This window comes from Centruroides sculpturatus, unplaced genomic scaffold, assembly GCF_000671375.1.
Source record: "Centruroides sculpturatus isolate CEXI.00-Female unplaced genomic scaffold, Cexi_2.0 scaffold360, whole genome shotgun sequence".
NCBI classification, from domain to species: domain Eukaryota; kingdom Metazoa; phylum Arthropoda; class Arachnida; order Scorpiones; family Buthidae; genus Centruroides; species Centruroides sculpturatus.
In genome coordinates this window covers 92,500-119,218 of record NW_019384584.1, presented here as the reverse complement: position 1 = coordinate 119,218, position 26,719 = coordinate 92,500, and the positions used below count along the sequence as shown (strand labels likewise).

The 26,719-nt window shown below is 35.9% G+C and overlaps 2 protein-coding genes across 3 annotated transcripts; one reads left to right on the top strand and one right to left on the bottom strand.

Moving 5' to 3' along the window:
* Window positions 1-1,536: 1,536 nt before the first annotated feature.
* Window positions 1,537-11,053, top strand: LOC111624539 (inactive Ufm1-specific protease 1-like). Its single transcript, XM_023367414.1, has 6 exons — window positions 1,537-1,728; window positions 3,424-3,481; window positions 6,784-6,918; window positions 9,244-9,346; window positions 10,462-10,535; window positions 10,609-11,053. The coding sequence occupies exons 1-6, from the start codon at window positions 1,562-1,564 to the stop codon at window positions 10,750-10,752; spliced, it is 681 nt and encodes a 226-aa protein (XP_023223182.1). The 5' UTR covers window positions 1,537-1,561; the 3' UTR covers window positions 10,753-11,053.
* Window positions 11,054-11,124: 71 nt separating this feature from the next.
* LOC111624528 lies at window positions 11,125-25,834 on the bottom strand. 2 transcript variants are annotated; one of them, XM_023367389.1, is made up of 3 exons: window positions 25,285-25,834; window positions 25,030-25,217; window positions 11,125-13,511 (listed from the first exon to the last, which is right to left on the bottom strand). In XM_023367389.1, exons 2-3 carry the CDS (start codon window positions 25,194-25,196, stop codon window positions 12,152-12,154), a joined length of 1,527 nt encoding a protein of 508 aa, XP_023223157.1. In that variant the 5' UTR covers window positions 25,197-25,217; window positions 25,285-25,834; the 3' UTR covers window positions 11,125-12,151. The 2 variants fall into 2 exon arrangements, with proteins under 2 accessions (XP_023223157.1, XP_023223158.1); XM_023367390.1 differs by having other exon boundaries at window positions 11,125-13,415.
* Between the last annotated feature and the right edge of the window lie 885 nt (window positions 25,835-26,719).

Here is a 26,719-nt window from a genome sequence, read left to right as displayed (position 1 = left end):
ATATAAAATTCTTCAAACCATTTAAGATAAGATTCTTGCGGAAAATATGTTTTGGTTGTTCGTATGGAATCCTGAAATTGCGTATAGACGGGAAAAAACTGTGTAAATAACAACAAAAAATATGCATTTCCTGCAAAGTTTGCCGCAAACTACCTGAATTGTACAGTATGTGTCGAAATATGCATTAACCTAAATGAAACAAACGACTTTGTGGTTGTATGTTTTGAACAACATTTCGCACACCATTCATCTCAGTTAATTCAGAATTCTTTGTGATACAAAGGTCATTCAGTTGAGTATTATTGTGTGCAATTCCTTCTATTTTTCGACATACGATACGTTTACTAGTCTCCACAAGATAATAAAACAGTCGATTCATGTTACGTACCGTATGTTTTGCATCTGTGAAAAATTACACTTATAATGATGAAATACTCTCTATTAGAGTTAATCATAACAACTTTCGCGAAAACTGTCGTCGATTTTAAACTAGGAGCTTGCATTTTTCCTCAGTTTGTAACAGAAATGTTGGTTTGAGATTGCAAGAAAAACTTAATCGATTATTTTAAAATATTGTAAATATCTCGTTCTTGATTCTAATCTAGCTTAATTTTTATCACCTTCCGGAAGTTTAGTAAAATGTAGAGAAAATAAACGTAACTAGCGAGCGACATAAAGCCACGAACGTAAATACTAACTACTAAAGAGAAAAATCAAACTTTAAAATAATTTGAACCAATTTTTCATCTATTAGACTGATATGAGTAGGAAATTCGTAGTATCCTTTACCGATATGAAAATTTTCATTATTAAAAAAGTTTTAACTCTGAAGAACTTGTGTCATAAAGTTATTAACATTGCAGATATAGGACGTTAGTTTCCCCTGTAACCAGAAGATATAGCGTTGCTTCTCGTTTGAGAAATTTAATTTTGCAAGATTTGTAAAGGTATTTTAAAACGGACCAACCCCAAAAAATTTCTAGAATTTTCCGGGTCCACCGGAGCCGTAGGCTGCCACTTTAATAGCTCGGCATTCCGGCTACGATGGTTACTACATATATATATGTAATTCTTAAGAGAAACTTGATGAAAATGTGCAGAAAATGAGAAATAACACTCTTATGTAATAAATTCAATATTGTAAGGGAGGGTTAGTTATTTTTTTGAAGAAAAGAATATGGCGGCCGAATTGTTGTCAATAAACTTTTTGTTCATTTTTCACCGAATTATTCATTTATTTTAAGCTTAAGTAACACTTTTACGTGCACAAACGTACAAATAGATTTAATAAATTAATTAAACACAAAAATATTCAATTAATAATGTATGTGCATGTCCAAATCAAAATTCCCGCGTATAATAAAAAAATAAAACTAGATAATTTTCGAATTAATCAAAGATTATTAATGCATACACCTTTAACAAATTTAATTTATAAATTTTATAAATTTTAATTTATATAATGAAATTTTTGAGAAAAATTTTTAATTCAAAATTTCAATCGAAACAAGCAGATGGCACTGTTATCGATGGTAAACAATGACAGGTGGATGACAGACACATGGCGAATCTACTGGAAAACGTTCATTCGGGTTTGCATTTTCCCGAATTCGGTGAAAAAGTGAGATTAATTCGAGGAATGTATAAATATTATCATTATCTGTGCGACGGATTCGATGATAGAGTAGGCTATAACCTTATAACCTTATTTCTTTTGATTTTTGCCTTGTGACTATATTCCAATATAAATACAGTATATAAAATTACTTGTCCTGACTGACTGAGTGATTGATCCATATAAGTGAGAGCAAACCGCTGATCTAAAGAGGTGAAATTTGGTACACAGGGTGCGTCATGAAAACGCATACTAAGAAGGGATTTTTTGAAATTCCGCGCGGGGAGGAGAGGGAGAGGATTAATTTAACCTGAAGAACGGCTTCTACTGTACTATTTTAGATGCGATTATTTGTTTTTATAGTAACAACTAATGATTGACAATCTTACTGAAGTATCGAGGAAGGGTTATTTCTATCAAATTGCAAATTCTGCATGGGTGAAGCCACAAGTAACAGCTAGTTTCTATATATTTCAATTTTTTAACCAAATGTTCGAACCATTTTAAATTCGAATTTGTTATTGCGTATTGGTTTGATTGTAAACGTTCCAGAAAATTCATCAAATTGAAAACAGTTTGTTTGATTCTCAGCAGTAGGTGTTATATAACAATTACTATGGTTGTTGAAATACTGAATATAAATGGGGCTTGCTTGCAAAATCCATGCTGGCAAAGTCGCGAGTAACAGCTAGTCTTTGATCAATATCGTAACCGAATTACATGTGGCACATAATTGTTTCTTAAATGAACGCTACATCCTCTCGTGGATAAAATTAGAACTATAATCTAATCTACCCTAATTACAGGAATTTTCAATGGGGAGGAAGAGCTTGGGAAGAGAAATGTTTGAAAGACAGGGCAAAGTGGAAAAGGTGTTAAAACCACTGACTTAGTAGTGGGAAGATTCATTCGCAAGTCTGCGAAGGAACTTGACCTCGATACATTGTCGCTTGTGTTAAGGAAGGTGAGGATTATGTTGAAGAATGTGGAGACAAGTAGATCTTGACTGGCATAAAAAAAAAGGANTATATAAAATTTTATTCTTTAAAGATAATTCAATAATTTAATAATATTTAGATGAATTGAAGTAACCGATTCATTTATTTCTCCTTTCCAAGTTAATGAAGAAAATAATACTAAAAAGCCATTATCCTCTAGCATTTAAACACGTCGACAAACTTCATCCCAATTGAAACTTAGAAATAGCCTAACTTTTCTATTAATAATTTTAATAATATCGTCAAAACAAGATATAAGATCAATAATAAATGTTATCGAGTGATATAAGAAAGGATCTATTATTTTATATTTAAGGCCTTTCTAATGGGATAATCGCGAATATACAGTCGACCCCCCCCTATAACACTGTTGATAATTCCGTTTTATATGAATTCCATGTTGTACGAGTCACTTAGATTTTACAAATACATGTGCCGGGCTGTGAACGGCTCAAGTATTTGTAAAATCTAAGTGACTCGTACAACATGGAATTCATATAAAACGGAATTATCAACAGTGTTATAGGGGGATCGACTGGTATAATACTGTTTTAATAGAGAATGCAGCTCTCACATATTTCTGATAAGTGATGTATAACTTCTATCAGGACAAGATTTGGCCACTCCTGCTATATATCTACAATGATAGATTAAAATAATAATTAATAGAATATTAATAATCAAAGATAGTTTCTTACATAAACATCTTGAATAATTAAAGAAATTAATAATACTTGTAATAATGTAAAATGTTTTTCATAAAATTTGAATAGAACTAGGATAGAATAAATGATTTGCATGTCTCTTCAGGAGTCCAAGTTTCAAAGGTTCTGTAGATCAGTGGGCCAGTTGCTTGAATGATACTGAGGTCTGCGGTGAATAAGTTAGTCACCAAATCAAATGTATAGTAGAGTTGATAATGCTTAAATAAGATTAATCTAAGGAAAAGATGAGTGAATTATCTTCTTAAATATGAATTAAAATGTATTATGATAAGGTAGATCATCAGAATAATTTATACTTTCCCATATAGAGTGTTCCATAAATCTGGGTTCATAAGAGTTAATTTATGTTGATCTTTGCTTTTTCTTTTACAGGTAAAGAAAGAATGGTACTGAGTAAGGAAGAGTGAATTCAGGTTAAAGATACTATAAACCCATACCAAAATATACTCATTTGAATTATTATGCCATTTGTCTGGTGGTGGTAATGGGACAATTATGAAAAAAACTTTCAGTTAAAATGTGACTTTTGAATCAATTTTGGTTGTTAACTGCAGACAGTTTATATTTCTTATAATGAATTTCAACTTATTTTGATTGTAGAGATCCGCAGTCAGTGAGATGTCACTGAAGAGTTAAGAGATTGCATTCGTACTGCTGTTTGTGATTGGTGGGATGTTTGGAGGCATCCTATTAAACTCTTTGGCAGCTTCTCATTGACTGTAGGTCCCTACCATCAAACCAACTTAAATTTTTTTTTTCATACTTTGCTCATTGCTTTATCTGTGAAAGAATAAACATAGGTCAACGTAACTTCTATGGATCCAGACTTATCAGACACTGTATATTCATCAATTTTAGATTTTATGCAGGTATCAGTTGTACAACACAGCACTACTCTAAAATGGTTTGAAAATTGGAGAAGTCCTCCAAACAACACAGTTTCTGTTTTGATCCAACACAATTTGCAACTTTGGAAAATCCTCTGTACATAATTTCACAACTTTTAAGTGCAAAACTTCTTTATTCAATATTTTTTTTATTCAAATAGGCATGCATGTTCCAAATTTTCCCATGGATTTTAAATATTAAAATTTTCAATTTGTTTTGTGCCTTTCATCAGGTTTAATGAAAACTGATAATGCAATGTTTTTCTTCCTTGTTCCTCCTTTCCTATCAACTGGAAATCATCATCATTGCTTTTAGATTTTAGCCTTTAAGACTGTCATTATGTTTTATTTTTATAGATTAATCTTCATACTTAGTAAAGTTTATTTAAACAGTTTTAGGTAAGTGTAATTTTTTTAACCATAGGTAAGAAATCATTTGTAAAACTGACAACCAAAATACAGCAGTGTCTCTTTACTCAAACTGTTCCCGACTTGAACAACGCAGTATTTAATTACACAAATTCTGGAAAACAAATTGCTTAGTCCTTAATTGAAGAAACTTGACCCACTAGAAGAAATTTTTGATTAGTAACATATTTTTATTTTGTCATACATAAAAAATTTTTATGGTAAATATAAAAAAAATGACGACATTGCTGATGTTTCTGATAAGATCAACAATAAAAGCTCAGAAGATGATGATACTTTATAAAAAGAAAATGCTCTTGTTTAACTAAAATTTATATTAATGCATAATACAGTATTTTTAATTGTGATTGAAAATAAATTATTCATTACTTTAATAAACATATTTCTCTTAGTAGTGAAAAAGAACAATATACTTTTGTTAACTTCTGGAACATAACTCCATATTTTGTATTAGTCCTTACTTTCGTATAACACAGATTTGCACAACATGGCACTTTTTTGAAATATAACTGTCATGTTATACGAGGGAAACTCGTATATACAAAATATGAATATATAGTTAATAATTAGTGCATGTAATTATAGATAGTAAAATGTATCTGAAAATTTATAGCATTAGGAATGAAATATTTCTGTATTTCTTCTTGTTACAGAGAACAAACTTTCAGAATAGTTTTGCATTTAGTATGAAAAAGACTCCACAAATTTGAAAAAGAGAAAATATTTGCTTTAATGGAGTTTAAGAAACAAAACAGAACCTAGAAACTTTAGTTCTAGTTCATTTGGACTGATGTCCATCATCATATATTTCTAAAGGATTATACAATATCACAGTTGTAGTATTTCATAATCCTTCAGGCATTTCTAATGATAGGTTTATGCCAAAGTCTAAACACATTAGAACTTATATTTTTATGTTCTATTTTGTTTCATAAACTTCTGTATTAAATTGAATATGTTTTTTTGTATTTAATATTAAACAAAATTCTACTGTTTAATTTTGATTATGAAACTAATCTACAGCTGATCTGCATAAATAGCCATCGTTAACATAAGTTTTAATATCATTTCTCTTTATTGAAAACACTGAATTATCTGTCATGGTGGATCACTTTGAAATTGTCTACAAAACTCAAGCTGTGCAGTGTTGACTGATTCCAATTTTGCAAACTGCAGAACACAAACACTTTCTCTGTTGTGGAATTGCTAATTTTGTTAATGCCACTTAGATGGAGCAGACAAAAAGTCATTTGAATGCAGAAAATAGATGAAACTTGAATACTTATTCTATTGACTGATACATAATATTGTCTTCTTGGGTAATAATTAACATAATTATAGTAACTTAAAATGGTAGCATTCTCTTTGGAAAACCCTGTAATTTTCTAATATATGTATATTGTATACATGTTATGTGCTACTTTGTAAAGAACATAGAACTATCTTCCTTTGCATGTGTAGATTAATGAACATTGGGCCCATTCTTATTCTGGGAAAGACTATTATTTATTCTTGTATTATTAATTTTTATAGATTTTTTTCCTTGATTGAAATTAAATTATTTTTGCTTATTCAGAAACCATGTCTTCTTTCATCTGTTTTTACTGTCACAACTAGGTGTATAGACAGACACTGGGCATTTCTGACATCAATCTTTCTTTGGGAATATCTTGTTGGCTGAGATGCATTGTAACAGTAAAAACAAATTAAATTATTTTATAATGTTTGATGTTTTTGAAACAATTTTTTCAGAAACTAGCTTACAGAATCTAGTATCTGAATAGGTTGGATACAAGTCTATGATCAAATATAGGGCTTATGAGGACTATATTTGATAATGCCAACAGAGTTTCAAATGTTGAGTCCATAGTAAATAAATATTCAAGATTTAAGCATTTCCTCAATATATAGCTAGACATTATAAACATGACAAACTTAGAGTTGCTAGATTTAAGTCCTTACAAATAAACTTTACATTTGACCACCTAATATAAATAAATGTATGCAGTATATTAAATCAAGAATTGATATCTTTTAATGTTTTTGAATGTTGATATGAATATTTTGTTAAAGTTATAGTCTAGTTAAATAATTTGTACATTTTATATTAAGTTTTATATCTTTTTCAGGTTAAAGGTGTTCCGACAATTCCAGAAATACAAGAATGCCTAGTTACGATAGGAGATAAACCGCCATCTTTTATTAACTCCAAAGATTGGATTGGCAGCATCGAAGTTTCGATGTGCATAAATCAGTTGTATAATGTAAGTAAAAATTGTGTGATATTTATTTTTTGAATAATAATATTTGATTGTTTAATTTCTGATTATGTAAACATTTTATATATCTGAGTACACTTGTGAAAATTTCTGATCTGACCTAAACTCAAACCCAGTTCCCAAAAGTGAGAAACTAATGCCTTTAGCATCACATTTTAATTTTTTTCTCTTTATACTGTTTATTTTTCTCTTTATACTTGTTTTATTTCTGATGAGATTTTGTTATTAATTTTCTCAGCTTTTGTTATGATAATATCAATATACGGAAATAATTCATTTGGAATAAAATAGCCAAATAGCATGTCGGTAGGGGGTCGACATACTGCTGTAAAGATATTGATTCAAACCTTATCTGAATTCTAATAATTTATTGTGGAGAGTATGGATTAAGTGTCATTCTCCATACTTAACTCATGTTGGTTGATTCTAGTGGATCAAGCTATTGAAAATAAATGTAGTTGTCACTGGCCTATGTAGACTCAATGTCCTTACACTTCTACAGGTTGACAAATCAATTAGTTATTTGGAATAAAATAAATATGAAGTGATTAAAACTAAAACTAATATGTGATAAATTTTAATAATAACTAGCTAAATATATTTTCTGTTTTTATTTAAAACTAAAACATCTTTAAGATTTAAGCAGTTTAGATTTATCTGCCACACATTTTTGGATATCTCAGTTTTCATTGCAAGCCATTTAATTTCTGTTAGAACAGTGAAGTGTGCAGTTTAAACCTTATCTAAGAAACATGTTTGATCTGGTGATTGGTAGATAAGATTTTAAATGCATATTTTAGTGTTTTGATGATTACATTTGAAAAGGAAGCATTCCTGTGTGACATGAAAAATATTATAAGAGCAGATAAACCAATGATTTTTGGCACTTGATAATCTCATACAACTTTTAATTTAAGCAGAATTAAGAGAAGCACTTAAAATTTATAATAGGTCAGACTATTCACTAAATAACCACAGGTAGGGTTAAACTAACACATAGAATACTCCCAACCAAGACTAGGAGATTTACCTACATAGGAATCTTATCTCACTGCTCATTGTAATATTATTTCCTCTCCATGTAAGTGTATAATGTCTCTATGTCTAAATCATATCTGTATACTGTCTATAAAGAGATTAAGTCTTTGCCTCAAAAGTTTATAAAAATGTCCTGCCACAAATGGTATTGTATAGTGTGTATGTGTGTTAGCTTGAATCAATACCTCTATTCTGTGTATTCTATTCTATTTTTAGCTCAATTTTACCTATATTTATTCCAACACATGACTTATAAAAAGGTTGCAATTGTCAGTTCCACATTTAATACTTTTGCATAATTTAAGTTTCTAGCAATTAATTTATATGCTTCTATGTCCTTATTTTCTATTTGTTATATATTTTGTATATGAGGACTTGGCCTATTAATAGGATGTATTATACTGGTTGTTACAACAAACAATCTTTATTGATCACCTTGTATTATACCTGTATAATACAAGGTGATCAATAAAGATTGTTTGTTTCCCTGAATAAGATTTTTTCCTCGATTTCTAAAGCCAAAACACCAATGTAATACATGCTATTAATAGGCCAAGTCCTCATAGACAAAATATATAACAAATAGGTTTCTAGCAGTTCATAGTATTTTAGAGAAGTGGAGGCATATAATTATTGGTCTGGATGTATTGTTGAGTTATTATTACATGAACTCGGTCTAACAAAGCATTGGAATCACATATTCTGAAAAATAAGTGGCCAATCTGTTTAAGTGTTATCATGGACAACTTGACAAATGATGTGACAAGGGGACTGTCTTGAGTGGCAAAGTGAGTAGTCAAAAATGTTCAAAAGGAGAAAAAAATGAATAAAAATAAAATAATAAGTCAAATACAACAAAGTTCCATTAACGTTGTTTATAAATAGTTCGTAAAGGAATGCCAAAGCTAGAAGTGCTCTATTGGCAACCATTCTGGAAACAGGGGAAGCAAAACTCAGTTATACCTCAGGTGCAAGTTACCATTGAGCCAGGACAATGTTACACACCAGACCATATTATTAATTCATTGCAATTTATAGAAATTTTCTTTAAATTTATTTATTTTGAATTATTTTAAATTTTTATATTTTCTTAAATTTAAAAGTTTCAGTATAAACAATTGTTTTATTTGTTTGCATAGAACAATTTTTAAAATAGAAAACATTGAATTTTGTATTAAGAATTGGCTGAAGTAGAGAAATGTTACTATTTGAAATAAAAGTTTAATTTTTTGTTGTATGAATTTTTATTAATTACAGTTTCTTACATTTTAGGTGTGCTCAAAAATAATACATGTACCAAGTGGCAGTGAATTATTTAATCATGTTCAAACCATTGAGTCGCACTTTGAAAATTTTGGTTCGCCTATAATGATGGGTAAGACCATTAAGCTAGATTTGCACCGTCATACGAACGAATGAGACAAATACCAATCAAAGTAAACCGTTGTTTGCATCACAATATGTGACACAAACTGAATTAGAACATGATTGGTTGAAAGATTTCAAATGCTACTAATGAAATGTTGATTGGTGGAACAAACCTGAGTTTGGCTAAAGTTTAGATATTTTCAACTCCTAATGAATTAGTCAAACAGTTGCCAAAAGGGGATAAACTGGTAGTTTGTATCAAACCTATTAGAGGCGAGAAGTTTACGACTATAAACTATGTAGCGGTTTGTATGGCAATGTGAACCTAGCTGTTTTTTATGTTATTTACGTCAATGGATTTAGGCAGGTCCTTAATGGGGTGGCCAACTGATGAGGGAAAAAGCCTGACATAGTAAGATCATACAAATGAAACTTTCACAGGCTGTAGCCCAGGTTAAACTTGATTGGCAAGTTAACATTTTGGTCATTTATTCATCTATGATATAAAATTTATTCTACATTATTATTATTTTTATAATTTAAAATTTTTAGATTCCAAAATTAATGTAAGAATTGAAATTCCAAGATTTACATCCATGATTATCATCATAATCATTGTTAATATTTTTAAAATGTTGAATTTCCAATAATTATATCACCAAATTTATCAGATGGATAAAATTGGAAGATAAAGAAAGAAGGACAACCTGTTCAGAAAGCCATCACTGGTTATATTCAGTTGGTGGTCAAACTAGCCTGTGAGCTATACAATAAATACAGTTCTAACACACTTACTGCTGCTCCCATATATCAGATCTCTATCTCTAATATAGTAGAAGTATAATACAGTATATAGGTTATATATAAAATACTATTCTAATACAAGATGTGGCTCTCACTTATTTCTGATAAGTAGTATATATGGCTCCTGCCACAACGAAGTTTGGCCACCCCTGCCACATACCATAAGTTTTGCCCATTGTATACATACCATACACTTGCTAATCCAAGCAACCACACAAATAGCAGGAGTACACACTATACCTTATTTTTAATATCTAAATTTTGATTGAATTGCAGTTTATTTGAAATTTCAAAATAATGTAAAAATATGTGAATTAGGTGGTGATCAAGATGCGTCTTCTAAAGGGATTTTGGGAATTTGTGTGGCATCTACAACTTACCTTCTTGTTTTGGTAACTAACTTTTAGTTAGTTTTCATTATTTGCAACTGAAAAATATATTATTGAAACTTGATTTTGATTGTAGGATCCACATTTTGTCGGGAAGTCTTCTAGTAGAGAAGAGTTACAAGAACGAGGATGGATAAAATGGAAGAAATTAGATGAATTTTTGGACTTTTCATTCTATAACATGTGCCTTCCTCAACAGAAAGCTTTGGGAGAAAGTTGATGTATGTAATATGCATTTTTATAGACCTGTTTAACTCCTAAACAATGGGCATTTTTCTATTTCCATCAATAGTCAATCAAACTTTCATAAGAACTCGAATTTTTAGCTTGTCAGAGACATAAACAAAATTGTACCTGTAGTAATTCGCAGATATGGAAGGGTTTACTATTATTTATGAGAAAGATCTGCTTGGGAATATTTATTGGTGTCACTTAGGGGAGTGCTATGTCCATGTCTGCCTGTATTTACAAAGTTTAATAAAATCAGCCTGGTTAATATACAGGAGTAATTATTATTTTAATAATTGTATGCATTTTTAAAATTTCTATGTATAGTATTCATACTCATTATCTTTATCTATCTTAGCGTCATAAGTAACTTGTAGCATAAATGTGTAAATGAGACAAGTAGTTTTCATCTAAGCAAAACACATTTCACTAATTGAAAAATAATCTTTACTACTGAATTGGCCACAGTAAGGAGAACTAATGCCCTTATGAAGCATTAGTTCTCCTTAACATTATGGTTGAGTGGTTCCTTCGTGTTGTATATAGGAAATGCATGTAATGGACAAAATTATGGTCAAGAGATGCAAAGGACTGATCCAAATTGTCTATTGTAAATCGGATTATGCAGATTCAATTTTGATTTACCAAAGTTAATACTGTATTGGTAAGAGGATCTTCTCATTTTATCCAGTATGATGTATACGACCTAGCCCATAGCCTTTACCTCATGTCTACAAGTCGCTTCCTTCCACACTAATTTGGGTACGAATCGTTCAATAAATTTTTATTTCTGAAAACGTAGTGTTCACACTGTAGGCCTACATATATACAGACACATAAACACTGCATATACATAAGGGTCCTCAAACATTTCTTGATTTTTGAAGGGGTCCATAGTTGTAAGTTTGGGAACCGCTGGATATTCCCGACGACATTCCTTCTAACTAAAAACAGTGGATTCGACAAGGAAATCGTTCCTTTATCCTTGCCCGTTTTCGGTTCGAATTCATTATTATTATTATTAACAAAAAACAAAATAATAAGTAGGACGGTCGGACGAATTAATCCGACGATCCATTTATTCTATTTCTGCTCAAACTGTAAAAATACATTTTTCGGAACGACAAAACCGAGACGGAGGCCGACGCGTAAACGATACATCGAACGCGAAAACAAACAGTCCTTTTCACAATACTGTACACGTCTTTTGAATACGTCACTATCGGGAATATTTTATGTGATTCCTCCATGGGCGAGGAAAGACCGGGCGGGAGCTCCATTCCGCCTATTTTATATAAATACTGTACATAATTATTTACAGGCAACGCCTTCGGGCGCTTCTTCGGACGGAGGGCGAAAGAACAACATGCGCGGAAAAGGCGGAAACGCGACTATTCCGCCACTGCTTTGCACTCCTCTCTCTTTCCGGCCCCGTTGGCCGGAATGGCGGTTTTGGGCGGGAGGAAACCCTTCCACAGCTTGTGCACCTCCTCCGGAAGATGGTCCTGCCAGCTCTTCAGGTAGTACCTGGTGTACTTTTTCAGCTGGCGGAACTTACAGAAGGTAGCCTCGCCGTCTGACACCTGCTTGGTCTTGACCAGAAACCCGTTTTGACGGAAAGTGTCTTCCAGCTTCTTCCGGATGATGGTCCTTTGATTGGATCTGGCTTTGGGTCGGGGCGTTCCGCGTCGATCATCCGCATCCCCGGGTGCCCGAACCCCCGTCTCCCATCCCTGCGACGAAGGGAGAGTGGATCGGGTCTTGGTCCCTCCCGTCGGAGTCTCGGGAGGCGTCACCGACACCCTTCGACTCGAGTCCGGGACGGTGACGGGGACGGGTCGGATGCAGATGCGCACCGGGCACGGATAAACGGGAATTTGGGCAATGCCCATCGAAACGGAGCTTCCCATGGGTTCTGCGGAGTCCGAAAGCCGTTGGCTGTCTTCCGACGCGGTAGCGGGCGGCGGGACCCCGTCCGGTAAATCGGAAGGCGCGGGACCTTCGGTGTCTTCGGAGGAGGGCGAAAGAGAGCGACGCGACAGGTCCAGCGGTGCGGCCTGGTCGTCCTCTAACATGGACAGGTATTGGTGATAGGGAACCACCTTGCGCGTTCGCAGGGGCTTGCGCCGTTTTCTGCGACTGCCGCGGGGGGCGGTGCACCCGCCTGGCGACTTGTGGGCACGCGAGGAACTCTTGGGGGAAGGACAGGGTCGGCGAAGACGAAGTTCGGTCGGATGAATCGATCTGGGCGCGGAGCCCAGCCTGTCCACGATTGCGTTCAGTTCGGTTCCCTTGGAGGAAAAGGAGGGGCCGGGGCCCCTGTCCAGCCGAACGGCGCGAAGTGCCTCCACGGCAGGAGAAACTGAGGGATCTTCGGGATGGCGAGGGTCGGAGGCGTTTCCTTCGGAAACCGACCAATTGGAGACCATGATTTGTTTGGTTCCGTGTTCTTCCCTCAGACGACATTCGGCGTGCACCTTCCAGATTTCTCCCTCTCCGGAGAGGGACTTGTCTTCCTTCTCCGAAGTGATGCTCTCGGAGGGCAGGAAGTTGTGGAACTTGAGTCCTCTCTTGGGGTTCTTCCTTCCTCGTCCCTGCGACTCCCTGACCACGCACTGCTGCTTCCTGAGGAAGGAGGGCTTTCCTCCGTAGCTTCTACCTTGCAATGGAGAAAAGACACTGTACAGGTTTCCGTCGGCGATGTGGAAAAATTTTTGTGAATATCCGAAATCGATTCCGTTCTCTAAATCTCTGAAACAATGATTTGCTATCAGAATATCGCTCCGGGCAAACCCCTATCGTCACGCGCTTTCTCGCCTTCCCAACCTTCTCCTATCGGCGTTCGTCGGCGCGATAAAATTAGGACCTCTCTCTCGCTGGGTGCTCGATCGAATTGTTTCCATTCCCCTTTGAAATTTCCTTCTGGAAAAATCGGGTGTTTTATCTGTGTAATTTCCCTTCTATTCCTTATAAATTCTGATAGAATATAAGTTACGAATTAACGCATTATATATATAAGTAAATTTATATGAATTGTTGATTAAAGACCCGATACAACGTAATTCGGAAAGTACGAAGTAAATTCGCTTTATCCGAGCATCAAATTCACTGAGAATCAATCAGATTAGCGTGCAGAATGTCCATTAGGCGGCGTGGCTGCTGTATTTATGTTCACTCGCTGGTAGTGTTTGTTTTTCTCGTATTTAACACAATACAAACCGGCCGCTCCATTGTGGACCTGGAATGGGCCGAATCCATAATGGGCTTGTGAAAAAGGCCCTTTTAGTGCTCACGGGGCAGAAAGAATTAAAACACACAATACAAGCTGGTTTTTAAATAATCTTCATTTGTGACGCATCGCTTACTCCATAATTTCGTTATATGGAGGATCTGTAATGCATACATTAACCTAATCAATTGGTTTCGATTCCGTTTATAACGAACTTTTTTTTTTAAGTAGAAGATTTCCTTTCAGCCTGTCAATTCCTATGACTTGTGTTGGAGAAAGAACACTTGATGAGTAATGAATGCGAAGCGCGTAACGTTATTGCTTAACGTAGACAATCTAAAAATAAATATCCACGGTGTTTTGTTAAGAGATTGTTCCGATAAACTTTTAAAATAATTAAGACCATTAAAAAAAAAGAATACTTTGAGCGATTATTCTTGGAAAGAATACAACTGCTGTACAAAGAAATTAGAGACGTGGAATCATTATCGATTTGATTAGAAGCGAACATCAGAGACAAAAAAGGTGTGACGATTTGTTTATATTTGTTCCTAATTATTAAACATGCACATATACGCGAATTATTGAGTATAATTTCGAAATAACCTGTAAAAATACTTGAAACAGAAGTAAACACAAAGCTTAGTCTTCGTCTTTGTCCTTTTTTATACCACAAACACAATTGTATAGGGATGCCTACTATTTGGAACTTCAATTATTTTTTAAAAATTGTTCGGAAATCTGAAGAATGGGTGTTTGTGTATAGGTGTGTTTGTGTTTTCTTTTCAGCTCGATTTTTCTCTATAAGTTGACATTCCTAGTTGTAATCTGAATTATCTTCATTCCTGCTACTTTGTTTTTGATTATTTTTCTCTTTAACGTGAGCACTAAGAATGCCTTTTTTCAACTTTATAGTATATTCGGCCCCACCCACAATGGAGGAGGTAGAGTAGTGAGCGACGAAGCCTCGCATATCCAAAACGGGAACACCCTATGAAAACTTCCTGGAATTGTTCGCCCGGCCTTCAGAGAGGTAGGCTGATGCTTTAACTATCATCATCATCATCATCATCATCATGTTCGGAAGAAAAGAACGTTTTAAGCTGCTTTCTGGTTTTGTTTCGCTTATTAGTTTATCAAATTGGTGTTTTTTCACACCGTGTTCGGAATTTGTGCTCTGAAAGTTGGCATTCCTACAGTTATAGCTACGTCAGAGGAACGTTTTGGCAACTTTACCTATTTAGGGGAAGGCCCTATATAAGAAAATCAACTCTGCTGCGTGGCGTTGTGTTCCCGTAGCATGTGTGTTTTTGTATTCCTACGGCGTGACAATGGACTAAAAGTTGTTTTCTTCCATTTTAAATATGTGTAATAAATTTTGTTCCCGTTTCTGTTGTTATATAAAACGTTCCAAGTGAATTGGAACAATTGGTACGTCTTCGTGAATAACGCGACGTCACATCACACTGTTTTAATTTAAGCAAAAGTTTTGCAATACAATTTAAAATTAGAAGTCAGTCTTTCCATGCAACTTCAATTTTTTTTTACGATGATAATGCGAAGTTACGCACTTTATTTTTGAATAGTGCGTAACTCGGAGATATGGACAAATGCACGTTTTGGCATGAATATTAATATTATATGAGGAGGAAGTGAGTCATTCACTGGAAACATTCGTTCCACGAAAGATATTTCGAGCTTTTGCCCTTCGCTTTACGCAAAAATACGAAAAAAAAATCCAGTTACATTTTACGCCGTCAACAGTTTTCCTCCGTTGGCCTTTTGGCGCTCTTTAAGCCTATTAGGACCTCGTACTAGAATTTGCAATATCAACGGACTAATCGGAGTGATGCTATCGAAAAGTTAAAACTAACGAGGTCGGCATACGTTTCGAAATGACAGAAGTCACGTGTCGGATGGAAGACAATTCTCAGCTATTAATATCAACGACCGTCTGCATTCTACGATAGGGAAAGACGTCTTTAAGGGGTTTTCTTCTCGCTTCGTCTCGAATATTAAAAGGGCCTTCTTCAAAAAATATCCTTTATCTAAGGGAATGCATTTTTAAAGAACGCACCGGAATCAAAATTGGCGCTAATTAACACAGGTTATGGGTAGAAATGCCCGGAATCACGGAGAGGTATTTTTTAACATGCAGTATATTCATTGAGATTCGCATCGTAAAATGACGTTACATCCGTTTGGTTAGGATAGCGTACGGTTCTAAGTCAACGGATGTAACGTCATACCTGTAGTTTGTTTAATCGGAAGTGTAAGAAATTACGTCAAATTGATGTAATAATAGTCTACTTCCGACACGTGTTTTGTAACGTGGCAGGTCGGACGTTAACGCAAATTTGTGTACATCGTGTGTGGCGATAACAGTTAAGGAAAGCGGGTTACCCGTTTCCGTTGCAGGTTAAATATGTTCACCACATCTTTAAATTGTAAAAAAAAAAACAAGCGTAGCGATTTATCAAACAATGGTACAGAAATTTGAAGAATTACTCGCTTTTCTTAAACGGAGTAATTTTGAACAGTAGCATAAAATAAATTGTTAAGGTCGAACACTCCTTAGCTTTTATAACGGTTTAAAAAACTAGAAATAATACAATAAATTAAAATAATATAACTTATTCTAATGGCGACCATATTAAATTCTCTCAACGAAATTTCCCGGTAGGTGATGTTAAAAGCCAAACATGGCGGCAATTCCAAGTGTCGTCTGGACGCAAAGTAAGTAAAAAGGCGGAAAATATAATTGCTTATTTAAATTTACACCGGATTTAACTGGAAACGGCGTTGTTCGACTAGTTCCATAAAAAAAAGAAGTTTCAGCGAATTTCCAAGTGGCCTTATACAGAAGAGAGAAGTGAATGGAAGCCACCAACAGACGAGGTACCATTTAAATACGTAATTAATTAAATATTGTGTCGGAAGCAAGCAATTACAGATTGGAGAAACTCCAGTTTATATATTAATAATTAAATATTATTATACGTCTATCAATTAAACAATAAACACTTAAACAGCAGTTCTAGCCACAATACCGTATGACACAACAAGTGAACATACAATTAAACATTAATGAAGAAATCGCAGTGAAAATGTTGCTATGTGGCTACAATATGCCCTACTATCGGGCGATAGTTGAGTTGTGTAAACCTAGTATACAGTATTTACACTACAGTGTATTATCACAGCACAATTGAGTATAGCTACTTGCATTAGCATGGTTTTAATTTGCTAAAACTAAAAAATTATACCTAAAAAATCTAAGACTGAGGAATGAGACTGAAATACAACGTTACTTGGCATTTATTAATTTTAATTTATACAGGGTATCCCAAAAGTCTCCATACAGTGACACAAATCAAGTCCACCAGTGGCTGAAAAAATAAAACCATTTAACACTGGTTCGTGCCTGACCAAAGGGCTGGCCACCGTGCAGTGTTCTAGCGTTTCTTCGGGGGTCTAACACCTAAACAATCCAGTTTCTACATAGGAAGTCCTGCTAGAAATTATTCCATTGGTACATCACCCGTGTGTTCCGTTGCCTTACTCCATCAATCCACTGATATAAATCTTAATGCTGACATTTTAATGTTTTGTGAATAAAGTTACATTTCACCTTTGTATGGAAACTTGGGACACCCTGTATTTAAACTGTAAAAAAACATTTGTTATAACCATCATAAAATTGAAGACTTTGGGCCAAGAAAGTGGTAACTTAATTTCTTTAGTAAATTTCTACACATTGGGCAGGTGTGGTCTTCAGACTCGTAACTCGTAATTTCCCGTAGACTTGTCCTAAATACGGGGCGAATTCAGAACTTCGGGATGATTTTCCCCCACAGATTTGAAAAAAAGTTATGTTCTTGCCCGAGATTTTCGTTTATTGAATTAATAGCGAGGTTGCGGCCGAATTTTTCATCTGTAAAACGTGAATGTTGAACGTTGAGCGCCGCTCGACGTTCGACGTTCGACGTTCAACATTCACGTTTTACAGATGAAAACTTCGGCCGCAACCTCGCTACTAATGCTACAACTTTCAACCTTAAAAATAGACCATCTTCGGGCCACAACTTGAAGATCTGTTTTAAAATGTGTAAAATTTTTACAAAACTTAATTTCTGTGAATCGAATTCCTGTATTGTTTAAATTTATTTAAGTGGAGGATACACTCGACCTAATAATATATTGAAAAATGAATATATAGTAGGTGATCGGTTAACGAACATAATCCGTTCCAAGACTCTGTTCGCTATCCGAATTGTTTGTTAACCGATTATCGATTTACCATAGGTTTCAATGGGAATTTAATTAATTCGTTTATTTTAAACCCCCAAAAATTTAATTTAAACCCCCAAAAACAAAATATATATATTCTTACTACGTTTATTTATATGNGTTAAGGAAAGCGGGTTACCCGTTTCCGTTGCAGGTTAAATATGTTCACCACATCTTTAAATTGTAAAAAAAAAAACAAGCGTAGCGATTTATCAAACAATGGTACAGAAATTTGAAGAATTACTCGCTTTTCTTAAACGGAGTAATTTTGAACAGTAGCATAAAATAAATTGTTAAGGTCGAACACTCCTTAGCTTTTATAACGGTTTAAAAAACTAGAAATAATACAATAAATTAAAATAATATAACTTATTCTAATGGCGACCATATTAAATTCTCTCAACGAAATTTCCCGGTAGGTGATGTTAAAAGCCAAACATGGCGGCAATTCCAAGTGTCGTCTGGACGCAAAGTAAGTAAAAAGGCGGAAAATATAATTGCTTATTTAAATTTACACCGGATTTAACTGGAAACGGCGTTGTTCGACTAGTTCCATAAAAAAAAGAAGTTTCAGCGAATTTCCAAGTGGCCTTATACAGAAGAGAGAAGTGAATGGAAGCCACCAACAGACGAGGTACCATTTAAATACGTAATTAATTAAATATTGTGTCGGAAGCAAGCAATTACAGATTGGAGAAACTCCAGTTTATATATTAATAATTAAATATTATTATACGTCTATCAATTAAACAATAAACACTTAAACAGCAGTTCTAGCCACAATACCGTATGACACAACAAGTGAACATACAATTAAACATTAATGAAGAAATCGCAGTGAAAATGTTGCTATGTGGCTACAATATGCCCTACTATCGGGCGATAGTTGAGTTGTGTAAACCTAGTATACAGTATTTACACTACAGTGTATTATCACAGCACAATTGAGTATAGCTACTTGCATTAGCATGGTTTTAATTTGCTAAAACTAAAAAATTATACCTAAAAAATCTAAGACTGAGGAATGAGACTGAAATACAACGTTACTTGGCATTTATTAATTTTAATTTATACAGGGTATCCCAAAAGTCTCCATACAGTGACACAAATCAAGTCCACCAGTGGCTGAAAAAATAAAACCATTTAACACTGGTTCGTGCCTGACCAAAAGGCTGGCCACTGTGCAGTGTTCTGGCGTTTCGTCGTGTGTCTAACACCTAAACAAACCAGTTTCTACATAGGAAGTCCTGCTAGAAATTATTCCATTGGTACATCACCCGTGTGTTCCGTTGCCTTACTCCATCAATCCACTGATATAAATCTTAATGCTGACATTTTAATGTTTTGTGAATAAAGTTACATTTCACCTTTGTATGGAAACTTGGGACACCCTGTATTTAAACTGTAAAAAAACATTTGTTATAACCATCATAAAATTGAAGACTTTGGGCCAAGAAAGTGGTAACTTAATTTCTTTAGTAAATTTCTACACATTGGGCAGGTGTGGTCTTCAGACTCGTAACTCGTAATTTCCCGTAGACTTGTCCTAAATACGGGGCGAATTCAGAACTTCGGGATGATTTTCCCCCACAGATTTGAAAAAAAGTTATGTTCTTGCCCGAGATTTTCGTTTATTGAATTAATAGCGAGGTTGCGGCCGAATTTTTCATCTGTAAAACGTGAATGTTGAACGTTGAGCGCCGCTCGACGTTCGACGTTCGACGTTCAACATTCACGTTTTACAGATGAAAACTTCGGCCGCAACCTCGCTACTAATGCTACAACTTTCAACCTTAAAAATAGACCATCTTCGGGCCACAACTTGAAGATCTGTTTTAAAATGTGTAAAATTTTTACAAAACTTAATTTCTGTGAATCGAATTCCTGTATTGTTTAAATTTATTTAAGTGGAGGATACACTCGACCTAATAATATATTGAAAAATGAATATATAGTAGGTGATCGGTTAACGAACATAATCCGTTCCAAGACTCTGTTCGCTATCCGAATTGTTTGTTAACCGATTATCGATTTACCATAGGTTTCAATGGGAATTTAATTAATTCGTTTATTTTAAACCCCCAAAAATTTAATTTAAACCCCCAAAAACAAAATATATATATTCTTACTACGTTTATTTATATGGAATAATAAAAATACATACATACACAGTCTTGCATTTTTATTAGTCTTCTTTTTTCCGTTTGAAAGGGTTAAAGAATCTGTCTAATGTCGATTGCTTTTCTCTCTTCTTCAGGATTTTTCATAAGTAATTAATAGTATTACAATTGTAGAAATCTCCAAGCCTCAACCTGCTTTGGATGCCATTCTAAGACCGTTGTTCTGACATCCTCCCACTTCTTCAAAGGATCTTTAATAACAGATATCGGCATCAATCCTCTTTTTCAGAAGAAAACATATCTCGCTGAGTTTCTTGGTGTTCTTCATTCAAGAGTTCTTGGCGTTCTTCTGTCGTCAGATCCGTTTCAGGTTCCATTATGAGCTCTTCAATGTTTTTTATTTCTCAGATGTGATTTTTGTTACTCCTTAAGCTGCTTGAGTCTTTTTAATTATACAGTATTTTTCTTAAATAAGATTGAACTGCGGCCTACTGTAGACCTGTTCACGCCATACTGCCCAGCAACATTAGGCATCTTCTGCCCACTTTCTACCTTTGCTATTATACTCTCACCTTTCGAAAAGAAAAACAGACGCAAAACTTAACGAGTGCCTACCCGACACATCGCGAATACATAGAAGAATTGTTTTGTCAGAAAAATAAAAGGCTGGAATTACAAGGCAATGTTTCAAAGTTCGGAGGAATACTATCCGATCGGTATATACCGGCTTGAGCGTCGATGTCGACGTCTCCCGCACTCCGAAAAGTTACGAATTGTTGCCCGAAGACAAGGGAAGACCAATCGGTATTTATTATTTTACATCGCTTCTTCTTGTGTTTGTTCTGTGGGGTGTTCGTTATCCGATCATGTGTTCGTTGTCCGAACATAAAAATCTTTCGCGAAAGTGTTCGTTAACCGATCACCCACTGTATCTTTTTTTTTTCTTTTTAATATGAAAATCCTGCACCAAATATGCAGTTGTCATTGGTTGTATTTCATACAATGACAGCTTCGAGGTCGATAATTGGATGACAATAGAAATTCAATTGCAACTTATTTTTAAAATTATACTTAAGGCGTGTTTTGTATTTGGAAGACAAGAGAAACGGCGATATAACGAGGACTACTATAAAACATGTTTTATCTGATTAGTATTGTTCGGGCTATGGATAACGCCATGTTGCCACTTGTACTGGGAGAAAAGAAAGTGGCATGGTCAGTACTAATCTAGTATTTAGTTATTAGACAAATGAAGTACAGGTAACCCCCGTATAACACGGTAGTTACGTTCCAAAAAATTGCCGTGTTATGCGAATCCGTGTTATACGAAACAAAGAACTAATACGAAAAGGAGGGTTAGGTTCCAAAAATTAAAAAACATGCTAGTATATTTTCATAATTAAGATAAATATCTTCATTAAAATTTTTTNAGATAAGATCGCTATTGTATATTCGAATATTAGTGGCGGAGTGGAAGCGCCGTACCGTCAGCATCCAAAAAGCCAGATTTGCGCATGCGCTTTACAGAACATCAATCTCACCCGGTTTAGCTGGTAGAAGCCTAGGACCTTGGGTGGATGCTACATGTATACCGCATCAAATTGTATCCAGGACCGGTTCTGGGCTGTTAGCCGCCTGCCCGATTACGCGGCGCGAGTAGATTTATAACCCAACCGATACGAATTTACTGGTATGTTTTTATGATAGTTCTGTATAGTTGACAGAAGTTTTAAAAAATCCATTAAAATATTTGATATTTTTATTCCGCTCTCCCATTTTATACTACTCACGGATTTCAATGTTAAATCAGTGATATTACGATTTCGTATATCCCATCTTTAAGGGGATGTAGAAAAAAACGTGTACAATTCTTGTACAATGTTAAAAAATTAACCGTTACTTTGACAACATCGTTTACAACCAAATTTAATGAATGAGAGAGATGCACGAGTCATTATGTCAAATTTNGACCACGTGTATCGACAGAAGGCGAGAAGAGAAAATTTACATACTTAAGTACTAATAGTTCACAAAAATAATAATTTTCGTGAACTATTATTACTTAAGTATGTAAAAATTTATTACATTTCCTGTTGTACGAGGGTTATACCCAATTCTCGAACCGTGTCATAGTGAATCCGTGCTATAAAAGTACCGTGTTATACGGGGGATGGTACCAATTCTCGAATCGTGTTAGAGTGAATCCGTGCTATAAAAGTACCGTGTTATACGGGGGATGGTACCAATTCTCGAACCGTGTTAGAGCGAATCCGTGCTATAGAAGTGCCGTGTTATACGGGGGATGGTACCAATTCTCGAACCGTGTTAGAGCGAATCCGTGCTATAGAAGTGCCGTGTTATACGGGGGTTACCTGTAAATTAAAAGGGAGCCGTAGTAACTTACTCCATTAGTTATCTACCGCATAAAAGTTTTTTTACCTTATAGGCTGAAGTTAACCTAAGGGTATCCCATGAAAAACATTCTGTAAAAATTACAAGACGTTTGATTAAACAAAAAGTTAAATTAAGCAAAAACTGAGCACGCGTTGTAGTGTGTAATGTAATGTACTGTATAGGCCTATATAATATACTATAGTAGAGATGGGCGAATACTTCGATAAAAAAAATATAAATTAGAATATTATGAATACCTCGAATAAAAAAACAGTTACTTTAAAAAACTATGGGCATTTCAGAAATTATGAAATTCGTCCATTGGTATTTCCTATTTGTAAATTTTCCCCCCATTTAGCGAACATACATATTCCTTGCTTTAATATCTTAATTGTTTGCCGTAGATTCTAAAACATTTTTCAAATAGTTGGTGTTTTTTTTTTTCTTATTCATGAAATGAAATCTATGCCCCAGAAAGGCGCAATTTTGTACGAGATAAAACCGCGAGATAATCAAGTGTTTAGTAGATTCGTGCTATTAAACACGTGATTATCTCGCGGTTTACCGTATAAGTAACGAATTAATGCACTCCTTTTTCTTCGTGAGGTAAACTTATGACGATGAACTTTATAAGCTAATGTATAAATATGTAAACTTACGGATTAGTAGGGCCGTTCTGATCTCCCTGAGATTGAAGATCGGTACCGTGTAAATGTGTGTGAGCGACGCTTTGATTATGTTATATTCAGCTGTAAGGTTATAATCTCATTTAATATAATGTTCTATAACAAGCTAGTACACTTTATACCGTGTTTCCTAGATACTAGTACACTTAACTCGGTGTTTATGAAAGGTTGCACTTATTAATGAACATTAGAAAATATTACGTAATATAAAAAGTGATTACAAAATTTCATTGTATTCTTATCCGATATTAAAACGTTTATAAAATCTAATTGCAATTTTCCACTAAAGAAGAACACTAAAATTTTATAGAAATTGCAGAAACAGCGAAGTCGAAACTTACTAAGTACAGGGCGACCCGTAAATCGATTAACCGAGAGTGTTACGCGAATAGTCAACCAAAAAATAGTAGAGATGTATTGTAAATTATCTATTTGACACGGAGGATCTCATTTAGAACAGTGCTGTTTTTTTAACTTTGTTGCCGGAAAAAGTGCTTTTACTTTTTTAAAACGGTTAATCGACTTTCGGGTTACCTTGCATATTAATATCTCGGATAATTTTCAAATGTTCTCGAATAAATATTTATGGATGAAGTATTTAGTACAAGAGTAAACAATTACTCGTTACCAGAAAAATGATAGCAGCGCCATTAATAAATGGGTAAATGCGATGGAGTAGTTGTTTGTGTACTAATATACAAAATTAACATAAAAGGAGTAGAAATTCGGGGAGTAAATAAAATATAGATATATAAAATAAAATATATTTATTCTGAAGGTGAAAATTCGACGGCCATAATAATAATCGGAGTAGAATGGAAGTACAGTGTGTAAATACAGTGAATACCGGGCATCAACAGTTATAAAAATTCTAGTTTGGTAAAAGGAAAGTCGAGGCCCGTCGTCGTGACGAAGACATTTCGAAGTAACCAATGGCGAATTCGAAGGCAATCAATCGAATTTACAATGTAATCGATTACAACTCGGAAGCTAACCAATGGGATAAGAGATTATTCGAATTTTCGTACGAGAAGAGGAAATAGTCAGGGATGTGGCGGAGTTTGCGCACTAATAAGTTTCCTACGTAATTTTATAGGATGCGATCTCACGTTTGAAAATGGTAAAAAATGTCGGACGGGCGGGCTAGAAAAGGAAACGAAAAATAATCCGCGCCACTCGAAATTCGTTTCGATTTATCGCCGACGCCACTTTTTGTCGTTTCTTCTTCCGGACGCTCATTTTTTTCTGTTGTAAACGAAAGTTGGAGTGACGTAGGCCTACTGTATTCTAGCGGAACACTACCGCTTCCGCCTCCCTTACCTAGAAGTGGGGGGATAGGCGAACGCGGATACCTCCAGCGTAGAGCAAATAGGTAGCGCCGAACGAATGCCGATTTAAAAAGTAGGAAGTGGAGGGAATAAGCGCGAGAGGGTATTTCCTTCACGCGGTCGCTTCCGGTTATAGTTTCAACGCGGGAGAGAGAGAGAGAGAGAGGTCGCTGTCGTCCGAATTCCGGGTCGAGACTTAGAGAAGAGGAGGAGAATACTTACGCGGGCGAGGAGGGATCGCTTCCGTCCGACGGGGGTCGATAGACGGCGGAGGGTCCTTCGGTGAGAATGGAGTGGAGCAGAGTGCCGTCCGGCTCTTCCGCTTCCCTTCCTCCCGCCGGCATGGGCGCGCTCACCCTGCGGTCGTCGCTCCTAACCGCTTCCAGCATCCCCGGAGTACGGGCCGCATCCTATCCGAGCAGCAACAACGAGTTACGGAAGAGGAGGAGGAGGGAAGGAAGGGGAGTGGATACTCACCGGAAATCGTGCGTCGAGTTGCTTCCGGTCGGGGCAGGGAATCGAGTTCGGACCCCGACGGCTCGATGTTAACGTCCTCGGAGAAGTACGCGTTTGGTCGACGGAGTTCTCCTGGCGAGAGTCGAGTTTCCTGCCTAATTTGGAAATACCGACTCCCGGAATACGGTTCTATTTATGGTCCGAGTTCTACCGCCGCTTCGACTGCGATAAAAGAATCCCGCACCGGAATAAACCGGCGGTCCGGGCGCCCTCTCCGCCGCCTTCCGCCGGCGGCCCGCTCGGCCCGCCCGCCTCTCTCCTTCCCCCGGCCCGGACCCTCCGGATGGAAACGGTTCGCGCCGCCGACGCGACGCGACGCGTAAACTGGGCTGGAACGTCGCCAGCATCGCGCCGACACCGGGTGCGTCGTCGGTCGGTTCGTTTCCGTCCGGCTCGCCCCTGCGCCTCCGCTTCCTCTCGCTGAACGTAATTCTCCTCTTTGTGTGACGTCTTAGATAAACGACTCTCGTCTTCTCGGGGGACGGGTGTCGAAAAGGTATTATCCTTTCGATTAAATGCGACCCGTGTCGATCTCTGGGAACTATTAGGGGTTTTCTCTTTCCGTTTTTTCGTGCGCACCTTTTCCAACGGCGTAAAGAAGCGCGCGACAAAATTTCCTTTTTTGGAAGGAGACCTTCGAAATTCGAGCCTCTTTCCTACTCCAAAAACCGTAAGCGGGTCGTTCTTTGTCGTCGAAGCTCTGTTTCCCGAGGGAATTAATCGAATCATTCCTACTAAAATACCCCCGTCTTTATCGCTGTTTCTATCGACGGATTTCGTAAATCCCCCATTTCTAGTTTGGAGTTACGCCGGTGGCAACGGCGGTGTATCGAGGGATTCGCGTCGTAACGCGATGGAGTTAGCACCGCGTGACGCCTTTAACGCATTGGTGTCGTTACTCAAGTAACCGGAGACAGGGCACGGCATTACCCGACTCCTTAAAGTCGTCTTCTCCTGTTAACGTTCGTGTCGTTTAATTCTGCCCTCGTTCTCCTTTTAGTATTTAACTTAAACTAATCTCTTCGTTGCTTTAGTTGAAAATACTTGGCGACGATAGATAACAAAAAATAAATAAATAAAAATACAGTTTTCTTAATAATATTGAGTAATTTATAAACGCCAAACTTCGATTTCACCTCGACACTAAATTGAGTGTGGCGCTAAAGCGAAGCGTTAAGTATTATACAGTGTAGTTTCTACAGTGTAGTTTGAGTTTGGGAGTCGAACGTCTCGTTGACGCTATATCGAAGTTTAACCGTGTACAGGCGCTACTTGTACAGTTTTTTTTTTTTTTTTTTAAATCTTTAGCATTGTCTGTAGGATAGGTTGCAGAATGTAACGTAAAGACGAAACGAAACCATTTAGGCTTGGACGTCGTAGAAGAATTAGTGAAGAC

Excerpts from the sequence above, each read along its gene's own strand:
- LOC111624539 (XM_023367414.1), top strand. The coding sequence starts at position 1,562 with ATGGCGAATCTACTGGAAAACGTTCATTCGGGTTTGCATTTTCCCGAA. Across the intron at positions 3,482-6,783 it reads GTTGCTTGAATGATACTGAG|GTTAAAGGTGTTCCGACAAT; the intron begins GTCTGCGGTGAA and ends TATCTTTTTCAG. Across the intron at positions 9,347-10,461 it reads TGGTTCGCCTATAATGATGG|GTGGTGATCAAGATGCGTCT; the intron begins GTAAGACCATTA and ends TATGTGAATTAG.
- LOC111624528 (XM_023367389.1), bottom strand. The coding sequence starts at position 25,196 with ATGCTGGAAGCGGTTAGGAGCGACGACCGCAGGGTGAGCGCGCCCATG. Across the intron at positions 13,512-25,029 it reads AGCGATCCCTCCTCGCCCGC|AGATTTAGAGAACGGAATCG; the intron begins GTAAGTATTCTC and ends TCATTGTTTCAG.